Raw genomic sequence first — 20,124 nt, 5'->3', positions numbered from 1 at the left:
CGTTACCGCCCGGTAAACGTGGCGAGAATGGGCCGTTCTTGAAACCTGAACTGGACCAGCAGCGGAGGGGGAGACTTCCTCTCTAGTACCGCCCGAGATTGACATTCCTGGTGGTGAAGTGGTACCAGGGAGTGGCCGTGGAGAGGAGACGCTGACATCCGAAGATGGCCAGTCGTCTCCGTGCAGGCCTACAGACATCCCCGACACCGTCCTGCGGGTCTCTCCCAGGCGCTGACGCTTTCTCAGCGTGTCCTGAAGAAGGCACGTGTTGTCTCGGAGGTGACAGAAACTGAACAGAGATTCTGAAGTGCTGTCTCTAAGCATTTGGTCGACATCTGTGACATTACCTGCTCTGGGTAGTCAGCTAATCTTAAAAGCAGAGGTAGTGCCTTTTTGTTCTAGGGAAAATACTTTCCTGTAAGGTAAAGATGCAGCACTTAGTGGATTTTCATTTTAAGGATTGGGGTGGCCTAAGAAAATCTTGCTGAATACCATTTCTGGGTATGACTTAATTATTCCTTAAGAAAATAAACCGGTTAGTAGTCTCTGCAATTATGAATTCAGAGGTGAGGATCATTCATGACTTGGGGGTTAATTTTTTTCCATCCATGCCCTATATGGATATGAACAAGGGGAATAAAGACATCATACGGTTGAATGAGAGGGATTGCTTTTTCTCTATAAAAGACAGAAAATCTATTACCAAGTTTTAAGTCTATTGGTGGGTTGTAATGAGATAACCAGTATTTCCACAGATGGATATAATATAGTAAAATTATATATTTGTGTCATACTAAGTTGAGAAATATTTTCATCTTCTCTTGGAGTGAAGTTAATAATTATTATTAATACTTCCATGTGCTTACTTTTATTGTATTAATTTTGGGTTTTTAAAAAATGTGTGGTATAAATATTAAAGTAGAATAAGTACATATTGATATGCCAGTTTCTTTAATGGGTTTCTAGTCCTGGAAGCCTAGCGAGTGCGTACCTCTTTAATGCATGTTTCTCTGTTACAGTCCTTTCTAATGAATATAAGTTTGCTAGACAGAGCAGAAGACTTTTCACAATGTAGTAACGCATCTTTTCTATTCTTCTTAATTTTTCAGAATTATCATGACATCATGTCTTGCCACCCAGAAAACTTTCAGTGGGAGCACTGGAGTTTTGAAAATGTTGCTACCATACTTGCTCGCCGGTTCCCCAATAGCTTTATTTGGGTTGTAAAGTGTTCTCGAATGCACCTGCACAAATTCAGTTGTTATGACAACTTCGTGGCAAGCAACATGTTTGGAGCACCAGAGCACAGCACTGACTTTGGAGCTTTCAAGCATCTCTATGCATTGCTAGTTAATGCATTCAGACTCTCTCAGAATATTCTGCTGTCCCAGAAAAGTGTGCACGGTGTCAGCAAGGATGCAAAAATAGCTGCTGGTAAATCACAGCCGCAGCCTGTTCCTACGACAAATGGCTGCTCATCCACAGAAAAAGAGAGAGATTGTGAATGCTCTAATAATTCTGCTATGAACTTCATTATACCATCTGCTGTAGGTGCAGTGTCATTTACTTTGATTGGCTTCAGTAAAGGTTGTGTGGTTTTGAACCAGCTGCTTTATGAGCTGAAGGAGGCCAAAAAAGACAAGAATACAGATGCCTTCTTAAAAAACATCAAAGCAATTTACTGGTTGGATGGTGGTCACTCGGGAGGAAGCAATACTTGGGTTACTTACCCTGAAGTGCTGAAAGAACTTGCAGAAACAGGAATTGAAGTTCATGCTCATGTTACACCATACCAAGTGTTTGACACAATGAGGTCATGGATTGGGAGAGAGCATGAGAAATTTGTACAGATACTTGAAGAATTTGGTGTGGAAATAAATGATCAGCTGCATTTTGCTGATGACGTTCCCTCCTTAGATAACCATTTCAGAGTTCATGAAGTATTTTGAGACTGTATGTATCTCAAGTATATTAATTGTAAAAGCGCTTTTAACACTGTAAATGTCATCTAAATTTACAACTTTGAGCAGATGCTTTCTGAAGAGAATACTAAATCAGTCCTTCATTGCTAATAGATACTATATATAAATTTCAGTAGCTTAAAAAGGAGGATTGGGACTGCATACCTACAACAGGTGTTGTCATTTGATTCCTGGAAAAAATTGTTGTGAAGAACGATCCTATTCATGTTTTTTGTTAAATGTGGACATTTATTCTCAAACTGTTGACAAAATGTCTAATGTCATATACTGCCTTTAATGGGTGTTTAAAAGTACTCAAGACTTTCAAATGCCTGGATACTTCAGTTCAGTAGCTTCCAGGGCTAAATGCTTTGATCTTTGTCCGTAACAGACATAAGGATTTTTTTTTTACTTAAGGAAAATGATGATTGTTAGAACAATCTTAGTTATGTATTTTGGTGAAAACTGGTTTAGTTAGTTAATTTAATCTTCCAGTTGTGTAACATTTCTACTAATTGAAACAAAGTCACAAATATTTACCTTTGGAATATTAGTGCCAATCTATTTTTCCTCCTATGTGCACCTTGACTTTTCTGTTGCTATAAAGTTTCATTAGTTCAGGGTGTAGTATCTGCTAGTGAATAGCCATTTCACCTGGGGGCTTGAAAATTTTGTCGTAGCTATGTTAAGTGACCAAGAATAATGAGGATGGTGTAGCTTATTGCTGTTTCAGCATAGCTTGCTATTGCTTTGATTAACTTCTATAAGGACCAGCAGCAATATCTGTATTTTCAAGTCAAGAGATGTCTTTATCCCTGCCTTGGACTGGTGAGGTCAAAATGCTTCAGTTTTTAAAACTATTATCGTCTTTAAATGTATCACAGTAGTTGCTTCTACAGCCAACCAAAAATCTATTTTCAGAGCCTAATTTTTCATACTGAACCCCTGCCCTATTAAATACAAATCTGGGCAAATCAGATGATACAAAAGATGTAGTCTAGTTCAGGCCCCAAACCTGAACGTTCGTCAGAGTTACCGAAAGACAGAAAATGAGGGTATTAGTGGAACTTTTCTACTGTTGTAAGTAACTTTCCATTTATCTACAAATGAATCTTGGTATCATTCTTAAAGACAACTGCAGCGATTAACAGTGAACCAGTAGCTTAAAATGGGTTTGGATTTCCTGGAAGGATTGAAATACAAAAGGAAGTTGGCAAAAATACTGTTAAGATTACACAAACAGATGTGGCTCAGCTATGAAAAAAGGCATTTTATTTGTATTTTGATGGCTTAGCAACATCTTTCCCCTGCTTGCTTTCCATGACTCTTACACTCTGGAAGGAAAGTCCGGGGTCATCTTCTGCTGGCATCATTAAAACTTAAAAGGTTCACTGGAGACAGCATTTTCACAACTCTTGCAGAGCTGGCGCACGTGTTAGTGATCGCTGAAGAATGAGAAAAGTGTTTTGAACTCTTCAGAAAATTTTCTGAATACTCAAAATATTAAGGGTAGTAGAAAGGATTGACCAAAGAGGGAAATAATCTATTTTAGTCGATGGAGGAAAAGTACAACACACAAACCAACTCTAACATTTTATAAAAAATCTGAATTCTAGTTCCATCTACTTTTTTGGAAAGCATTTTCTTGAAGACTTTATTCAACCCTATTTATCAATTACCTTCTTAATGGATTTATAACATGTTTATATGTTCCAAGGAAGGCTATTTCCCTTTTTTGTCCTTTCGATAACACTTGCATGATATGCCACGACTTTTTTCTGTAAAGGAAATGTGGGTCACGTAGCAAAGTGATTTTAATAGAAAGCCTACAAATTGCTTGAAACATCTTTAACTATCGACTTAGAAGATAAAATTTAAACAAATAAACAAAAAACCCGAACCACACCACTGATCTTACTTTCTCAGTCTCAGACTTAACCAGGCTAACTTGTGAATGCTAAAACTTGCTCTATCCAATAACAGTGCAGATCACAGACCAATTTCTAAACAATTCTATGCCAGCCAAAACAGCAGGAGTAGGTTGTTGCAAGCTTTTGGAAACAGCTTATTAAAATATTGACATTGTCTTCAGAAGTTTCTGGATGGCTGTCCTACGAAAATATTAACCTGTTTGATGGAGGCTGCTTACAATAACTGTTAAATAAAATAGGCTTGAGTGTTGCTTTATTAATTTGAAGAATAAGCACTTTGTTGTAAAGCTAATCTTGTTGTGAGACCTCATGTTGTGGGAGGGAAAACTGACTGGTTGTTTTTCATTCTCTAAACAGTTGTAGTACTCTGTTGGAATGTGCCTCTGTCATTCACTACAGTGCATGCTAAAAATAAATTTTGCAAACAATGTAGAAAATAAACTATTTCTAATGGGTGAAACCTCTTTGGTGTCAGTGTAAAACCATTAAACAAGGAATGTGCAGTTAAGTTTTGTGGATTAAGCTTTATCAGGTTTAAAAAAGATTTGATAGCTTTTCTTGAAGGAGTCTTTGTGTTTGTGTAGTCAGCAACTACAATTGTAAAACAGCTTACTAGCATCTCGCACACATAGGAAAGCTGGCATGAAGTAACCAAGGGTGTGAACATTTCTCTGTTAGGATGAAATGGGTCATAGCTGTATATGCCTGGTTTTCAGTGTTAACTGTAAAGGCAGTTTTTAATAAGCTTAGATGCAAATTCCTAAAGTTAAGTGATTCTCATGCTTATAGTGGTTTAGTTCAGGACAGTTCCATTTTTGAATGGAGTGAGCAACATTACACAGTACAACCTAATATGTAATAGCTGATACTCTTTATGTTACATGCTTGTGTCTTGTATAAAAGACAAGACATTCTTCAGATTTTAAGAAATGCTGAAATGTTTTAATCTCTGCCTGTTAAATCCCTTTAAAAGAAGGCTCAGTTCTGTGAAATTGTCCAGGTTCTGTATGACTTAAATGATTTTGTGTGCATTTTGAATACTAGAAACATTGGTAACCTGCTTCCTATCAGGGACTAATTTAATCACATCTCTGTAAATGCTGCTGCATTAATCAGTATTGGCCCCTAATTCTGAAAGATGATTAAGGGTCCAGGTTTTAACATATTGCTGAAAGGAGCAATCTTTTCTGTCCTCCCATTGATAACATCCTACTTCCTCCCTATGTTAGCACAAGGACTTTATGGTGAGCTGTTCTGTCTTGATTAACATTATTGCTGATAGAGATAACTGACAGGAGTGCTCTGTATTTAAATAGTCATAGAAATTATTTTGAGTAAGACTGCTAAGTCAGTTCAGGAGTTCAGATGTTACAACTGGATTCATAGATATGTGTATTCATAGATAAAAGTGATTTGTGCATGATCATGCGCTCAGGTTTTCCCAGCAGGTTCTTTTTGAGCTGTTTGCAGAAAGAAAACATCACCTGTGTTTTTTTCCCTCTTACAGTGCTTACAAGGCTGTCTTTCCTAAGCTAACAATAACTTCTCTGCAGATGAACAATATTGGTGGTCTCGTACAGACTGAAAGTTGAAGCACTGAGGGTAAAGTATACTCATCCATTTACCTTGAATGCTTATTTAAAATTACATGGGGTCTTATCAGTTAAAATAAGAGAGAATTTAAAGAACAGTAAAAATTTTGGAATGTGTGTGCTCTGCTGTGAGCCACATTTTTTGGTACATCACTGCCTAGTGGAATCCACAACCTGAACTGTGTGTCCAGTGTCTCTGTGCAGTACAAAAGCAAAGGCAGATGTCTCAGACTGCAATCAACAACAGAGAGCCTTTTCAAATCACCTTTGGAGTTACTTCTTCACAATCTTTTTAATCTTATATTGGAATCTCATTTAATTTTTGTAAGGATGGTAGATTAAAGAATAAAAAAAATCTACTTCTGATGCTCATAACCTGATGAAAATTTAGATACATTTAAATATTGCAGATGGAGACCCTGACTGGCTTTGTGTTGGTCTTACTGATCTCTTAAGTCTGTTCTGATACAAGGTGACTGTTTTTAATTCAAATATAATAACATGAAGTCATTAAGCCAGTAATGCAAGATCATGTAACACCTGTGTGGCAGACGGACACTGCTTCTCCCAGTGCCAGACACACTGTTCCTGACTAAATTAATTCCATCAGTATTAACAGCATAATTCACTCCTCCCACTGACAAAAACCTCTTGCACAGGATTAGCTGTTCCACATCACTGTGGAAGCCATGGAAAACTGATTCAGGCAGTCATTTTGTGTGTAGTGTAGTGCAGGTTATGAAGTAGTGATGGCTTTGTCCTCATTTCCTGTCATTAGGGCTTCATTACATGTTCCCAAGTGACCCAAAATTCCACTTAAGCAAATGACCAGAAAAGCATCTGGCAGAACAAAAGGGGAAAATGAATTCTTACCTGTTTTTTCTTCATGTATAGAAACATCTCATGTACTTGAAAAGGAGCAGAATGCCATTACTTCAAGGTTCAGAATAAATTTTCCTTCTTTTAGTAAGCTTTCAGAGAGCACTTTCAGTCACGATTGTTAGTTTCCTTTGTTAAACTTGGCACTTCAGAGCTGAGTTGTTTCTAAAGAAAGCACTGCTGCAAGACACAGAAAACAGGGGACGTACCAGTGCTGAAGTGCAAAACAAGGCTCTTCACATTTCCCACACCATATAAGCCTGGGTGTTAGATAAAGCTATTGCATCCCTTACAGGCTTTCTGCATAGCTCTTCTTTCCCATGCCCCGTCATGAGAAATACATTGATTTTGTGTGATGAAAGTTTTAAGCAATTCATATACTGCTTGACAGCTAAAGTATAAATGTTTTCACAGTGAAAACTGTCCGTTACTGTGATCTGTTTTATTATTGCAAGCGATAGCTTCTGAGCATTTTTGTACGAACAGAGCATCGCGCATGGAGCTGCGCGTTTTACATGGTTGAGCAGTTCTTTTAATGTTTTCAATCTGCTCTTAAAAATGTTGACTAGGAACAGATCTGAACAATTGGAAAGGAATTAATCTGCTCTTGTTGCTCTCAGGAATTGCCACTTAAAAGAGATCCTTGCTCTCGGGAATTACTACATACAGAGCTCAGAGTCTATCCCCACTGCTAGCGTCGGACCCAAACCAAAATAGGAGATTTTAACATGGTACTTTATCACAGACTTTGATAACTGTCCCTAAACCCCCCTGAATTTCATCTATCCTAGTAACACCAGAATCTTTGGTTATTGAGTGATGCTAACTTATATAGAGAATCCCTTGTAAAAGTTACTGTTTCAGAATATGTATCTTCAACACCTGAATTGTCTGCATGGAAACATCTAAATGTCTCAGGTTTAGGAAGATACATTTTGGCTAGAGGAGAAAGAAACAAGTACAGGATTTATTTTTGAAACTGTGAAATAATGCATACTGGGATCACACCACATGTAATATAACCTCTACTGTGGAAAAATCATCCTGACATTAGTCAAGTTAGTAGTCGTGTTGTGAGACCAACAGTGTGTATGAGGCAAACAGTTTAATACTGCATATTTGAAAAGGATTGCAAATATATTTCTGATCCTTCACGATCAAGACAAACCCTTTCACATTACGCATTTAACAGGTCACTCATATTAAGAACCTAGATCCTGTGTAGCTCCTAGAGAGAAACATGTTCTTAAGTAAGATACATCAAATCTTCAGCACATACGTGACAGGCAGATATTTAATGACATGTTTAAAGAGAATATTTTGACATCAATTTTTAAAATTGATTCTTTCTACAGCAACCACATTAAGAAAGATAAAACATGCATCTTCTGAAATTAGTCATCCTTTATATTTCATACGATGAAGAATAAATAATTCTTTCCAGGTGCTGATTTGCAATGAACTTACATTTTAAAAGCCTCAGTCACCAAATTTTGAGAGTAATTCAAAGTTTGGGGTAGGCCATGTTTAAACTGGTGATTTCAGATACTGTCTGTATTTAAGTATCATAATTCATCTTTCAGTCCTGGGCAGTCTGCATCACCTAACTCCTCTGTTGCATACACTGTTTGAAGTGGCTGGTTTGAATGCTTAGGATGGTCAGTGTTTATTTTTCTAATACCTGTTACCACAACTTCATCTGTTTTGTTGTGGCATGATCCCATTTTGCTTTAGGTCTCTAAAGGACAAACTTTCACAAAATGTCAGTGACTCTAATTCATTGTGTTATTTCAGCAGTGGTTTTTTTAAGTGTGGCTACATGTATTCTCTCAGTATGTTAGCTGGAAGTTATTTCTTTAATGCATGCGTTCATCACTTTATTGCCAGTTTCACACCATGTAGCACAGTGGTTAGAAAGCACCAAGTAATTTTTTTTTTTTTTCAAACAAAGTACCTTCAAGATTTTTATCACTAGTTACATCATGCTCAAATTAAGAAAATACATCTTTAAACTGCTTGGTTTCTTCTATAACATTTCAGAACAAATGATTTCTAGAAGTTACTAAATAAGAAATTGAAGAAACTGGTTCGAAATGAAAAAAGGGTGGCACTGACAGAACAATTACTGTGCTGGTCTACAAAGAATAGTTTTTATTGATCCTTCCTGAGTATGCACTTACATCACATGTGCTGGGGTTTACTGACAGTCAGAGAAGTGAAAACCAAAGGCGTCATGGGAAGGGAAAGAAACACCCCACTATCTCTGCTGAGATTTTTCAAAGAATGCTGGAAGAGAAGCAGGAGCAGGGCTGGGTTATCCACCAGCTGATCAGGGTGAGATAACCTCATTTGCTGACGTATAAAAAGATAGGCTTCATTTTAAAGTTGGTAGTGTGAAGAAGAAATAGCTGTGCTTGCTATAGCACTTGACTCTCATTTAATTCAGCATGACCCTCTTTTCCCAGCCAGATACACACTTTCCAATCCAAACTTCACACTAGCCTAAACAAGTGACTTACTGTAGCTTTCCTGCTGGGCTGCCTCAGTGCTAATAACTGCAACTGAGGGATGCAAGGGTTTCATTTGGCCTAAGGTGTTTAGATGAACAGTTTAATTGCCTCCCTTACAAAATAAAGAGGGAGACTGAAAAATACTCAAAATGGTGTTCTGAATACTTTTGGCTTGACAGATCTTAGTCATGTTTTTTACCTATGTACTAGGAAACAAGTATTATTGAAAATCTTAATTTCACCATTAGATGGCACAGCAGTGTGAATGCATTTGACCCAGAGGATTTTACTCCTTTTACTTTCTCCTCTCCCCAAGAGCCCCAAATGGCTCCCACCCTCCCTCCGGAGCACTGCAGGCTCTTCTCACAAGCTGAGACAGAAGCAGATCGCTCATACACCGATTGCTGCTCCATGAAGCTTTCCTTATTTATACTTGAGTGTTGAGGGGGCCTGAGAACACCAAGCTAGCACCTCTCTTTTGGGAATGGAGAATCAAGAAATGGCAGAATGAGGGATCAGCACAGTACTTCTCTGAACTAGCATATTGAGAAACTGCTGGTGGTTAGTTAAAAGTGAGAGCTGTGCAGGCACAGTGCTGGAAAACAGCTTTGTCTAGCCCTGCAGGCTCTCTGAGCCTCTCCATTTAGTCCTAACACAAAGAATATGCTCTGTACACCTCTTCAATTCAAATGGGGCCCTCGACATTATCAGTCCAACAAAGCCAAAAGGCTTCCCCAGCCTAACAGACACAGAGATTCTGTCTCAGCGGTATGCACAAGCAATCCTTGTTCATTTTCAAACGAAGTTTTTGGGAGACCTATTTGTGATCCCAAATTTAAATTCTACCCTCAGAACGTACAATGATGCCCATCAGAAGCGCTTGGCTGGTTCCATTCATGCCTATTCATTAAGATGGCCGGGTGCCCATTCACATGGTAGCAGACTTTTTTCACTGTATTGAACTGCCAAGAAGAACAGGTTTAGAAGAATGATCTGCACAGTGTTGCAATCTCCTGCTCTTCTGGAGAAAGTTTTTTCCAGCACTTTATTAACACTACATATCTATGTAGTCTAAGAGCTTTTGACAAGTTACAGTTCTCAAAAAACACTGCTAGAAGTAACAGACTGACCTAAGTCAGATAAATGGTGCGTTCCTCAAACAGCACAAGTAATAACATCAGAGGAATGTCAAAGGGACAATGACAACCTATTTTCTCAGTAAGATGCCCACCTTTATTTCACAAGGCCTCTGTAAGCACCACAATTGGCTGGAAAGTAACCATCTACAGTGCTTGTACAACAGGCTCCATCCCAAAAGGTACGATGCTACCCCCTTTCATATACTCAAACACTGCTCTCAATAGATTCTACATCTACTCCAGAACTGTGAACTTCTTTTCAGATTCTAGGACTATAGCTGAATGGATTTGTGGACACATTAACTGCAAATCTTTCACAGCTGCAGAAACAGCAATGCTGCTCAACTGCACCAAGGCAGTGGCAAACGAGGTTTCCTGCACAAAACCTTATTCATCTGGGAAAGGGGTAAACCATTTACCTTGCTGTCATGCTGCCGCACTATTCTAAGGTTAAGCTTTTGCTTTTTTCCCATGCCCAATCTCCATTTCACCACAAGGGGGAGCAGAAACTCCCCACACTTACTACCAGGCTATTCCTCAAAAAGAAACCGTAACTGTTAAAACCACACCAATGGCTTTCTTGGACGTCTTCAGAAATCACTATGGCTTTCCTAAACTTTAATTAATAAACGAGGTAGCATTCAGGAAAATGTGCAGTTACATCTAAGCATGCATGCTGTCAGCTCAGCCCAGGTACCAAAACTTTTGTTCAGAAAAATTTTAGAACAAAAGAGTTCTAAACGCAGGCACTGGCAAATGTATGCCTTGTTGTAGAAGAGAGACAATCTCCACATCAGGCAGACTGTGCACTCACTGCATATAAAGAAAAAACAAGAAAAAATATCTACAAAGTAAACTTTTGTTACAGATGAATGTTTATCAACACAGTTTTTATTTGTGTTACAGAAAGTGTATGTATGTACACATGGACAGTTTCCATATTAACATACAATTTTCTACTTTCACAGGAGCTTGCTGAATTAACAGTGTGTTATTTTATCTATAATCATCCCTATAGGCTTTTTCTTTGATGCGTAACACCATTCTCCGAGCATAAAAATCCCTATATTCCTCAGGTAGTTCTTCAAGTGTTTTCAAGGCCCTGTCCAAGATCTGTATAGCTCTAGAGGCTGCTGTGGGATCTTTATTTCCGTAAGTGTCACTCTTATCATAGTACTCAGCAGGAAGGTGCTTCCAAAAGACATTCAGTGCCACTCCAAATTCCTCAGAAATTACATTGTGGAACCACAAAGCTGTAGAAAGAGGAATGTCTAAAATGAAAATTACTATCTGAAACTTCCATATGACTCATAACAAGTGTCAGAATTGCCCAAACTAAATCTAGTTGAGGAAGAGCCTCAACAACTGTATTTTTAATCTATTTATAAATATTCATTTATAAATTAATATACATCACATTGTACCAAATTTAAGAAGTTCTTTAAAGACGTTTATGTTGATCCATAACTTCACACAAAAGTAACAATTGCTGAAGTATAAAGAAATACTCAAATGTAAGTAAATATGTAGGATGAATATAAGACAACTTCCCTGGTCACCTCACTCATCTCTGCTCTGAATGGAGATACCTGTTCCCACAGATTTAGTCCCTAACCTTGCACAGATTGTCCGAGCAATATTTTAAACCACCAGCATCAACTAGGTCACCCATGCAAGTTGTTAATCTTTTCACAGTGGAGTCATAAGGCTTTTCAATTGAATCATCATGGCTGTGGTAAGGAAGCAAAGACATTTTTTCCTTAGCTAGTACATTTTTAAAGTAAGTTTAATATATTTACCCTACTTAAATTTTAAGCAAAAAGACTGAATGCTATGCTTATTGCAGCTTAGATGTATGTATGTGCTGAAGACACAGAAAAACTTATTCTGAGAAATGAACAAGAAGTTTTTCAGGTTAGGAAGAGGAGCTGCTTCTACTTTCTCCATAATGACCACACACATTTCTCAAAAACATCTCCTTTTTTTTTCATTGATATGCATTACAGAATGCTGACAAAGCTAGCATCGTTCTCTGGACTCAAAAATCCCTATACTCCCCAATCACTCTTAAGAGTGCTGAGTGTCTGAAGTTGGAACCAGCACATCTACTGGCAAAGACAAACTAGTATTTGTACTACATAGAACAAAATGGAAATTATGTACGCTGACATTAGCAGGTCTCCTTATTTCTCTTTAGAAAGAAACAAAAATTTTAAGTTCAAAATTAGATAACAAGTCCAAGGCTAAAAATCTATTTTAAAGCTTCCTAAAAACCTACTGCCTTCTTGTTTATATTGCCCAGATAACATGAAAAGCAAGAGAATAAGTATCTGCCATAAGCTCATGACGAGTTAAAATAAAAAATTAGTAACAAGTAGGAGTAGCTCAACGGGAGTAATTCAAATGCTTTTCCCTGATCACCGGAATTTTGTCATCTCAGCCCAAGAAGCTGCTTTATATTTTCTGCTTGTGCAGAAAAATGATTAGGATTTGTCTTTCCATTCCCCAAAGGTGATTATACATTTCTAGATGGTCCAGTAACTCTACCATCTGTAATTCACATCAAATCACGTACCTCACAGTTCTTAAGTGACAGAGCTACAGAAGAACAGACTTGGTACTTCGCTCAAATTCCATCACTAGAAAACTCAGGTCACTGAAAGTAATTTCAGATTTCATAAATTGATTTTATAGTGCTAACCTATTAAGACACAAATTCAGAAGCATACAGTGCAATCCTGAGAGAAGGTAAGATTTGTAAGTAGATGTAATACCTTTTATTAAACTAATTAGTACAGTTGGAAGAAGTAGACAAGGTTTGCCAATGTCTGTTTAAAAACACAACATGGTCAGGAACTATTTGTTACTAACCTGGAATAAATAATACATCTCCTGCTTCCAGAAAACACTGATAGCGCTTGGCTTTCAGAAAAAGAGGATATTTCTCTAAGTCTGGGTTATCCACATCCAGCACCTCTGACTTAGTACCTAGGAAAGTATTCAGAAGTAATGAATAAAGGTTCCTACTCTTCCAACAGTAACAAAGCATTATCACATTACTGGAAACGGCAGTTCCTGAATCAAAGTTAATACTGGTTTATTGTTCTGTAACTATTCTAAAAACCAGGGAAACCTGAAGGTACTCCTCATTTACTGAAGAGACATTTTCTCCTGTTGTCTGTATTTCTCCTGTAACTGCAATCTTATTAACAGTAAAAGATACTTTCCCTGACATATAAAACACTATTTTGAATCTAGACAGAACACTGTACTCCTCTAGTTAAGCACTGAAAACAGAACCAGGCAAAGCTGCTTTGCTCCTTTGCAAGCAATTTCCTAACCTGCTCCACTAAAATGATTATCTTTGACTAAAGCAAACAGGGTCAGGGTTAAGGGACCAAATGACTTCTTTTACATCAAGCCATCTGTTAGTGATTTTCTTCTGCATTGCAACACTTGTGAGCAGGAAAGGCAACTACGATAATCAGACTCTTAACTCGATACATACGACATGCATACCTGATAAATACAAATACGGTGCATCTCGAGGACTATACAAAACCACTCGTTTTTTCCCTGTTACTTGGATTAAGAAGTTATCCATTACCTGGAATAAGCATAGTAAGAGAGATGTCAGCCAAGAGTTAAGAATGAATACATAGCCCGCAACTAATCTAAAATATCATCAGCTTAAAAGAGGGAATTATTAAAACCTTCACATGTTAAGGATTAGCTAAAAGACCTTCCACATATAGTTAACCTAAAAAACTCAAGAATGTGAGTTACTTTACCCCTTAGCTGCACATTCTTGACAAATAGTGTATCTGGAAACACAATATTGCTTTCCAACAACTTTGTGTTTTTCCTTAAATAGGAATCAAGTTCTTCCATCGTAAAACACAAAGACATACCATAAGTTAGACATAAAAACTAGCAAAATATAATACATATTTGGGATTCCTTTTTCAGTGTTACCCCTACCTCATTTTGCCAACTTTCTATTGATAAAGGATTCTTTTTCCTAATTATAATGCAAAAAAATATTTTTCTTATAAATAAACATATTCAGAACTACACTGCACAATGATAGAAGGCAATCTTATTTGGAATCCACCACACTGTAGCAACAGATCACCACAATTATTATACAATAACCAACAATCTGGCCATTAGAATAACAAAATGAAGATAATCTTGAAGATGAAAATATTGAAAGTTACTGTGTTTCAGATTTTTAGCTGAAATTCAAAACTGAAAAAAAAAAGGGGGGGGGCACAAAATCAAAATTCATCATTTAATTTTACAAGTATGGAATTAGACATAAAACCAGTAAGATACTATGCCCACACAATACATCTATTTAAAATTCAGTGTACCACTGAATGTGATTCATTTCACTCTTTCAAAATATATGAAGTTTGCCATTAACTGATCTTTGTCAGAGATTTGCACCTTATTATCTCAACTCTGTCATGCAAAATGTATTACCTACATCATAATGTGTCCATAACTGTAATCCAGCTGAGCTGATGCGGAAGACGCTGGAGAAAAACTGGTCCTTCTCAAAATACTCTGGAATCTGGACATCTTCTGCCAAACTAGGAAACTGCTTTCTGATATCTGCAATATCCTGAAGCAAAAAGCATATAACTCTTAGAGAACCATTTACGCACATTAAAATAAGGGAGCACTTCTTCACTATCATTTCCCATCATATGAAACATGGGGCTAGGACTTCAGCATTGGTGAAAAGCTGAAAATCACGATGCATTTTTAGTGGTCACCCTTTCAGCATCGACTCGGTCAATGACATTAATATGAATACCCAGAGAGTTTCATTGAACCATGGCTGCTAGAAATCACACTAAAGCAGCAAGAGATCATCCAAAATCCTTTGATATTAGTTTACAACAAAAGCTAAAGAATAGGAGGTAAGGAATGTACTCTTTGGTGATCAGCTAAGGTCTTGTATAACAGCAACTATTTTAGACACTTAAATATTCTGACCTAAATCCAGTCAGATTCACAGGCCAAGTGACCATAAACAAGATGTATGCCTGTACTACGCAGCCAGAGGATGACAACAGGCTTTTAACAATACTCCTAAACTGTGACTTTACAATATTAGAATTGTAATCTCAAATAACTCACCTTCCTAGCATCTTCACCCACTGATCGCAAATAGTACTTTTCATCCTGAAGAGAACACAAAAAGATAATTTTTTTTTTAATAAGAATTACAAGCACAATTAAACAAAGAGCCTGTATTTTCTCATTAATCTAATGCATGGCTCATTGAAATATGCTACAAATAAATGGCATTTACAAATTCAGCTACTTCATTATACTGCCTTTACTCTGCTGCTCCCTGCTGTTCACCTCCAGAAATGCCAAAAATATGTTAACTGACAGAAAAGTAAAGTGGGGGGAGACTTGTCTGCTTCAGCATTGCTGTCACTGAATGGATTCAAAACAAATGCAGATTATAATTCAGAACACCGATGCAGGAAGCTATTTCAACTGGCTTCAAAACTTACAGCACAAAAGGTGAAAAGCATGTCTGCATTCAAAACTGTTTGCTTCCTAATCACAGGTATCTGAAAAAACCCTAGTTTGAACACTGATACTTAAAGGTAGCCACACATTTGCTAATTATTTTACAATAAATGTTTTTGTATTTTGATAGCAGATGTAATCAAACTCTAAAATACATTAATGACATTTTCTTGCACAACATGTAAATGATACAGTTACTATTCTAAAGGAAGGTTTGATTTCTAATTTTTATGCTGGAATTTTTGCTCATGTAAGCAGTTTTTGTTAACAGAAACAGGATGATTGAAGTTAACCAGACTGTACACATGTGAAACAACTTCCGAGAAAAATTACTTCTCCTGACATTTTTTCCCCTTGGCTCCAAGCCACACAGAACTGATAAATCTAAGATCAAGTGCTTTACTGGAGTAAGACTTTAAACTACAATTCATCGTTTTCCTCTCCATATACTGGCAAGATAACTGACAGAAGAAACTGTGACACTAAGGAAATTACCTCAGAAATAAAGTATTCCTTGTGTTTGACTTCAGCTGCTCTTTGTACAAATACATCAAAAGGCAGAGTTCTGAAATATAAATATTTAAATTTATACAATGAATCAATGTAACAACACATGGTCTAAATGCCAGGTTTAAACTCATAAGCTCCCTTAACATATCTAGTATAACTAAAGATGCAATATGTCGCGCTTTTTTTTTTTTTTAATTTAACATGGTGACTAATCAGTGTTTGCAGTGGATGTCTGAAGAGTTCCACCAAGACAGAAATCTTACACTTACAAACATCTCTGCTTTAGTAAATTGTTCCAATGTATATCCAAACAGAATCATGTAATTGCTGAGGCTGCAAGGCACCTCTGGAGATCCTCCAATCCAACCGCCTTGCCAAGAGCAGGATCAACTACAGAAGATTGCCCAGGAGAGCATTCATTTGGGTTTTGCCTATCTCCAAGGATGGAGACTCCATAACCGATCTGGGCAACATGTTCCATTGTTTGACCACCCTCACTGTAAAAGGATTGTTTTTTTAAAACAGTTTAACGGAATTTCCTGTATTTCAACTTGTGTCCGTTGCCTCATGTCCTGTCACCATGAATGATGAGAAGAATCCAGCTCCACTTTTACTCCCTCCACCAGCTATTTATATACACTTCACTAAGATCCCCTCTTGAGCTTACGAGGTCTGAATAGTTTGAGTCACCATGCAAAAAATTTCTTCATGGTCAAATTAGACTCAAACTGTGGCCAACACCTGACAATACTTGCATAGACTATTTCTCTACAGTGTGTCATTTTTAGGCTTGTTTATTGTGCATTTTTATAAATTTGCAGAAAAGCTCAGCATCAAGAAAACTACTGCAGTCATATACATTATGTTTATATCTGTGCATTTTCTGCTATGAATTTGTGCATGAACACAGATACCAATCTTTTTTTGTAGATCTATAAAATTTATTTCAGTTACCTGTTGTCTTTTTTAAAATATGTGCCACCTCAGCTGAGCAGAATACAGGAATCTTGGTATTTTCAAGTGGTTTTTTACAGTTTTCCTTGAATTTATTACACAAATTTCAGAAGATTCAAAAAGAATCATCAGGCATTAAAGCCTGTCCCTCTGAAGTCAATAAGTGTGTTACATCTTTATTTATATAAAGGGAGTTTTTCATAAGCGTTACGTATTTTGGCATCAGTTGATAGCTGAATGGCAAGCCAAGAACAAATAGTAATAGGACGTATTCACTGTTATGAAAATTATCTTAGGAATTCAATGTTATGTTCATTCAACTCACCATCTCACATTGTCACGGTATAATGAATATGTTCCACGTCAACATCAGAGGAACCACCAAGTACCCAGTGTTATCCTCAACCACATTTTTTCATGATAGTGTTATCCCTTCTACCAGAACGTGACCTGCATCTGATAGTACTTAGAACACTTCTCTAAACATTTTAGGCTTTTTTTAATAGTCAAATACAACAACCACCGAAGTCAATGGAAAAACAAACAAAACCCAACTGACTTGAGATGAATCGTTCTATTATGTCCATTTACATTTGCTACTGAAGAAAGTGAGAGCGCAGCTCCATGACAGCTTAGACTGATGAATGCTGGTGCTGCTACAGCTCTGCCCTTGCAGTCTACCCTAATCACCCCATCTCCTCCCTTATGCTAACACTGGCACTCATCTGACCTCATAGTGAACCTGCTTGCAAAGCCCAAACAGCAGAAAAACATTCAGATTTTTGAAACACATCACAATGTGGCTGAATGAGTTCCAGAACCAACACAAAGGCAGGGGTAGGAGCGTGCGACTTACAATAGGACTGCAGTACTGCTCACGTGCATCAGTTTAAACTCATGGAACAGCAAGTTAAGTCCTCAGTGTTTCTGTAAGTTCTACTTATTCTCCCTTCAGATTAGAATGGGGGGCTTGCTGGGGAAAGGGTCAAAGCTTCCTGAATTTCAGGTGAAGTGGGTGAAAGTCCTAACACCTGCTATAATGAAGCATCATCAAAGCACCTCCATATGGCTGGCTACAACTAAACCTGCTAAAACTAGCATGCTGGATCAACTGTATGTGAACTCACAGTAACAGATATTCTAATAAGAAATAAAATAGAAGAGGGAAAAGGAAATATGGAGATAAGGCAAAGTATAACCTAAATTCAAATATTTAAAAATTCATTATGCAGTGAGCAGAATATAACACAATTATAAAGTGTTTTTTCTTCTGAACAACAGGCTCCTCTCACAGACACTTGTAGCTTGTTTACACTTACAGCGTATGCTTCAACCTTCTTAAAAGTTCAACAGACTGAACACATATTGTTCCCACTTAGGGAAAACAAATAACAGCTAAAATAAAGGCATTCACCCTTGAAGAACACAGTGACTTGAGATTAGATGAACTCTGAAGAAATATTCTGGCAACTATACAAGAGGAACTTCAGAGGAGATAAGGGTCTATGAGACCCACATAAAGATTAAAGAGACGGTGAAATGTGTGATATCCAATAGTTCGAACATTTTGAGAACGGCACACACTCACTCTGCAAGGAGATTGGTTTTAATTAGTAACATCCTTCTAGAGTGGAATAGCATGCCTGCCACATGCCAGCATTAAAGATGTTCAGAGACATGGTGAGTCAGAAAGTAGCACTATTCAGTAACAGTGAAAACACACCATATAATTAGAACAAAATAGCATATCACCTAATATCAAGAGGGTTTTTGTTTATTTTTTTAATCAATGCCAGCAAATGCCAGGCTTGAATTTCCTACAAGAGTGCTCTGTTAAAATATCTTTAAAACATTTCTTTATGCAATTACTTATAAGGTGCTCTTTGGCCCTTCCTTTCACCCCTGTAGTATTAACTTGGGGTGCTGAGATATTTGTGGAATGAAAAGAGGAGGGGAAAATCAAGGACAGCACTTTGATATGTAATTTAAAAGTTTTCACGAAGTATCTTCATATTCTCACCCTCAGCTTCAAACAGATGCACTGTATGTCTCAAAGTTACAAGCACATACCCTTAAAATACAAAAGGCCTTGGAATTAAGTACCTATACACAAAGTTCTTACTGAGGAAATCCATCTGTGGCACTGCAGAAACATGAATCTTTACTTCTTTAGATCCTTCAGCTTGGCTCAAGTAATCTATTGTCCATTTGGTTGTGCAAGTGCCCAGTTCCATTCCTTTCAGCACTACTGGCATTCTCTAAGAACCAAAAAAAAAAAAAAAAAAAAAAAAAGAAAAACCAATGGTGAAATGATCATAGCATCTATGGAAAAAAAATCAGAATTAGTTTTTCAAGCTAAGTACATGCAAACGAGTCAGTTGAATACTGGGACCCACTACACAAAGTCACAATCTGTTCACAAACAATGTGAATCAGAATGCTGAATGTTGAAACAAAATACAGTAAATCAATGGCCTGTTTCTCTATTTACTATATCCTCTTTCCTAGTCGGGTAAGAAGAATATGGAGAGGTAAAGGCAATTTTAACACACTTTGTGCTGGGGCCACTGAGGAACCTAGCCAGACTAAGGACTAGCTTTAGTCATTCTAGCCAGAGCTTGGCAGAAAACAGACTAAAAAGAATACAGATTAAAGTGTAGCCTGTGAGCTATGGTGTTGCTGTACGTTCTCATGAAAGCAGCTCTTTCCACCTATAGTAAGGCCTCTTGATGCTGATCACCACAAACAGGTTTGATCCAGCGCACACAAAAATCAGTAGAAAGACACTTTTGCTTTGAATTGGGATCTTGGAGAAAAAAGAAGCAGCGCTAACAAAGCAACAAAACCACCACCGTCAATGAAAATGAACTCGCAGAGAAATCAGCTGTCAGAGCTTTTCAGCAGCTCAGAAGGGATCTGCCTGTGGGAGCTCCTTGCTCCCAAACTCACATTCAACTTAACGGATCACGGCGTCTCTTAGGAAACACGTACAACCTAAACCTGGGGTTTGTCCGCGCTACCTCTGCCAGGTGAGGAGGCGCCGCGGAAAATGCTGTTTCCCCCTGTCGCCCCGCCAGCCCCAGCCCCAGCCC

At 37.6% G+C, this 20,124-nt stretch overlaps 2 protein-coding genes across 2 annotated transcripts; one reads left to right on the top strand and one right to left on the bottom strand.

The window, feature by feature from the left end:
* Window positions 1-1,110: 1,110 nt before the first annotated feature.
* C1H2orf69 (chromosome 1 C2orf69 homolog) lies at window positions 1,111-4,354 on the top strand. Its single transcript, XM_026843880.1, has one exon. The coding sequence runs from the start codon at window positions 1,125-1,127 to the stop codon at window positions 1,947-1,949; it is 825 nt and encodes a 274-aa protein (XP_026699681.1). The 5' UTR covers window positions 1,111-1,124; the 3' UTR covers window positions 1,950-4,354.
* A 6,529-nt stretch (window positions 4,355-10,883) lies between these two features.
* TYW5 (tRNA-yW synthesizing protein 5) lies at window positions 10,884-20,112 on the bottom strand. The gene is made up of 8 exons (XM_026843865.1): window positions 20,053-20,112; window positions 19,136-19,290; window positions 16,064-16,133; window positions 15,164-15,208; window positions 14,505-14,642; window positions 13,532-13,619; window positions 12,884-13,000; window positions 10,884-11,265 (listed from the first exon to the last, which is right to left on the bottom strand). The coding sequence occupies exons 2-8, from the start codon at window positions 19,285-19,287 to the stop codon at window positions 11,009-11,011; spliced, it is 867 nt and encodes a 288-aa protein (XP_026699666.1). The 5' UTR covers window positions 19,288-19,290; window positions 20,053-20,112; the 3' UTR covers window positions 10,884-11,008.
* Between the last annotated feature and the right edge of the window lie 12 nt (window positions 20,113-20,124).

The sequence above is a fragment of the Athene cunicularia genome (assembly GCF_003259725.1).
Source record: "Athene cunicularia isolate RWA chromosome 1 unlocalized genomic scaffold, athCun1 chr1_part1, whole genome shotgun sequence".
Lineage (NCBI taxonomy): Eukaryota > Metazoa > Chordata > Aves > Strigiformes > Strigidae > Athene > Athene cunicularia.
The sequence above is the reverse complement of the archived record's forward strand: the minus strand, read 5'-3'. Positions and strand labels throughout refer to the sequence as shown.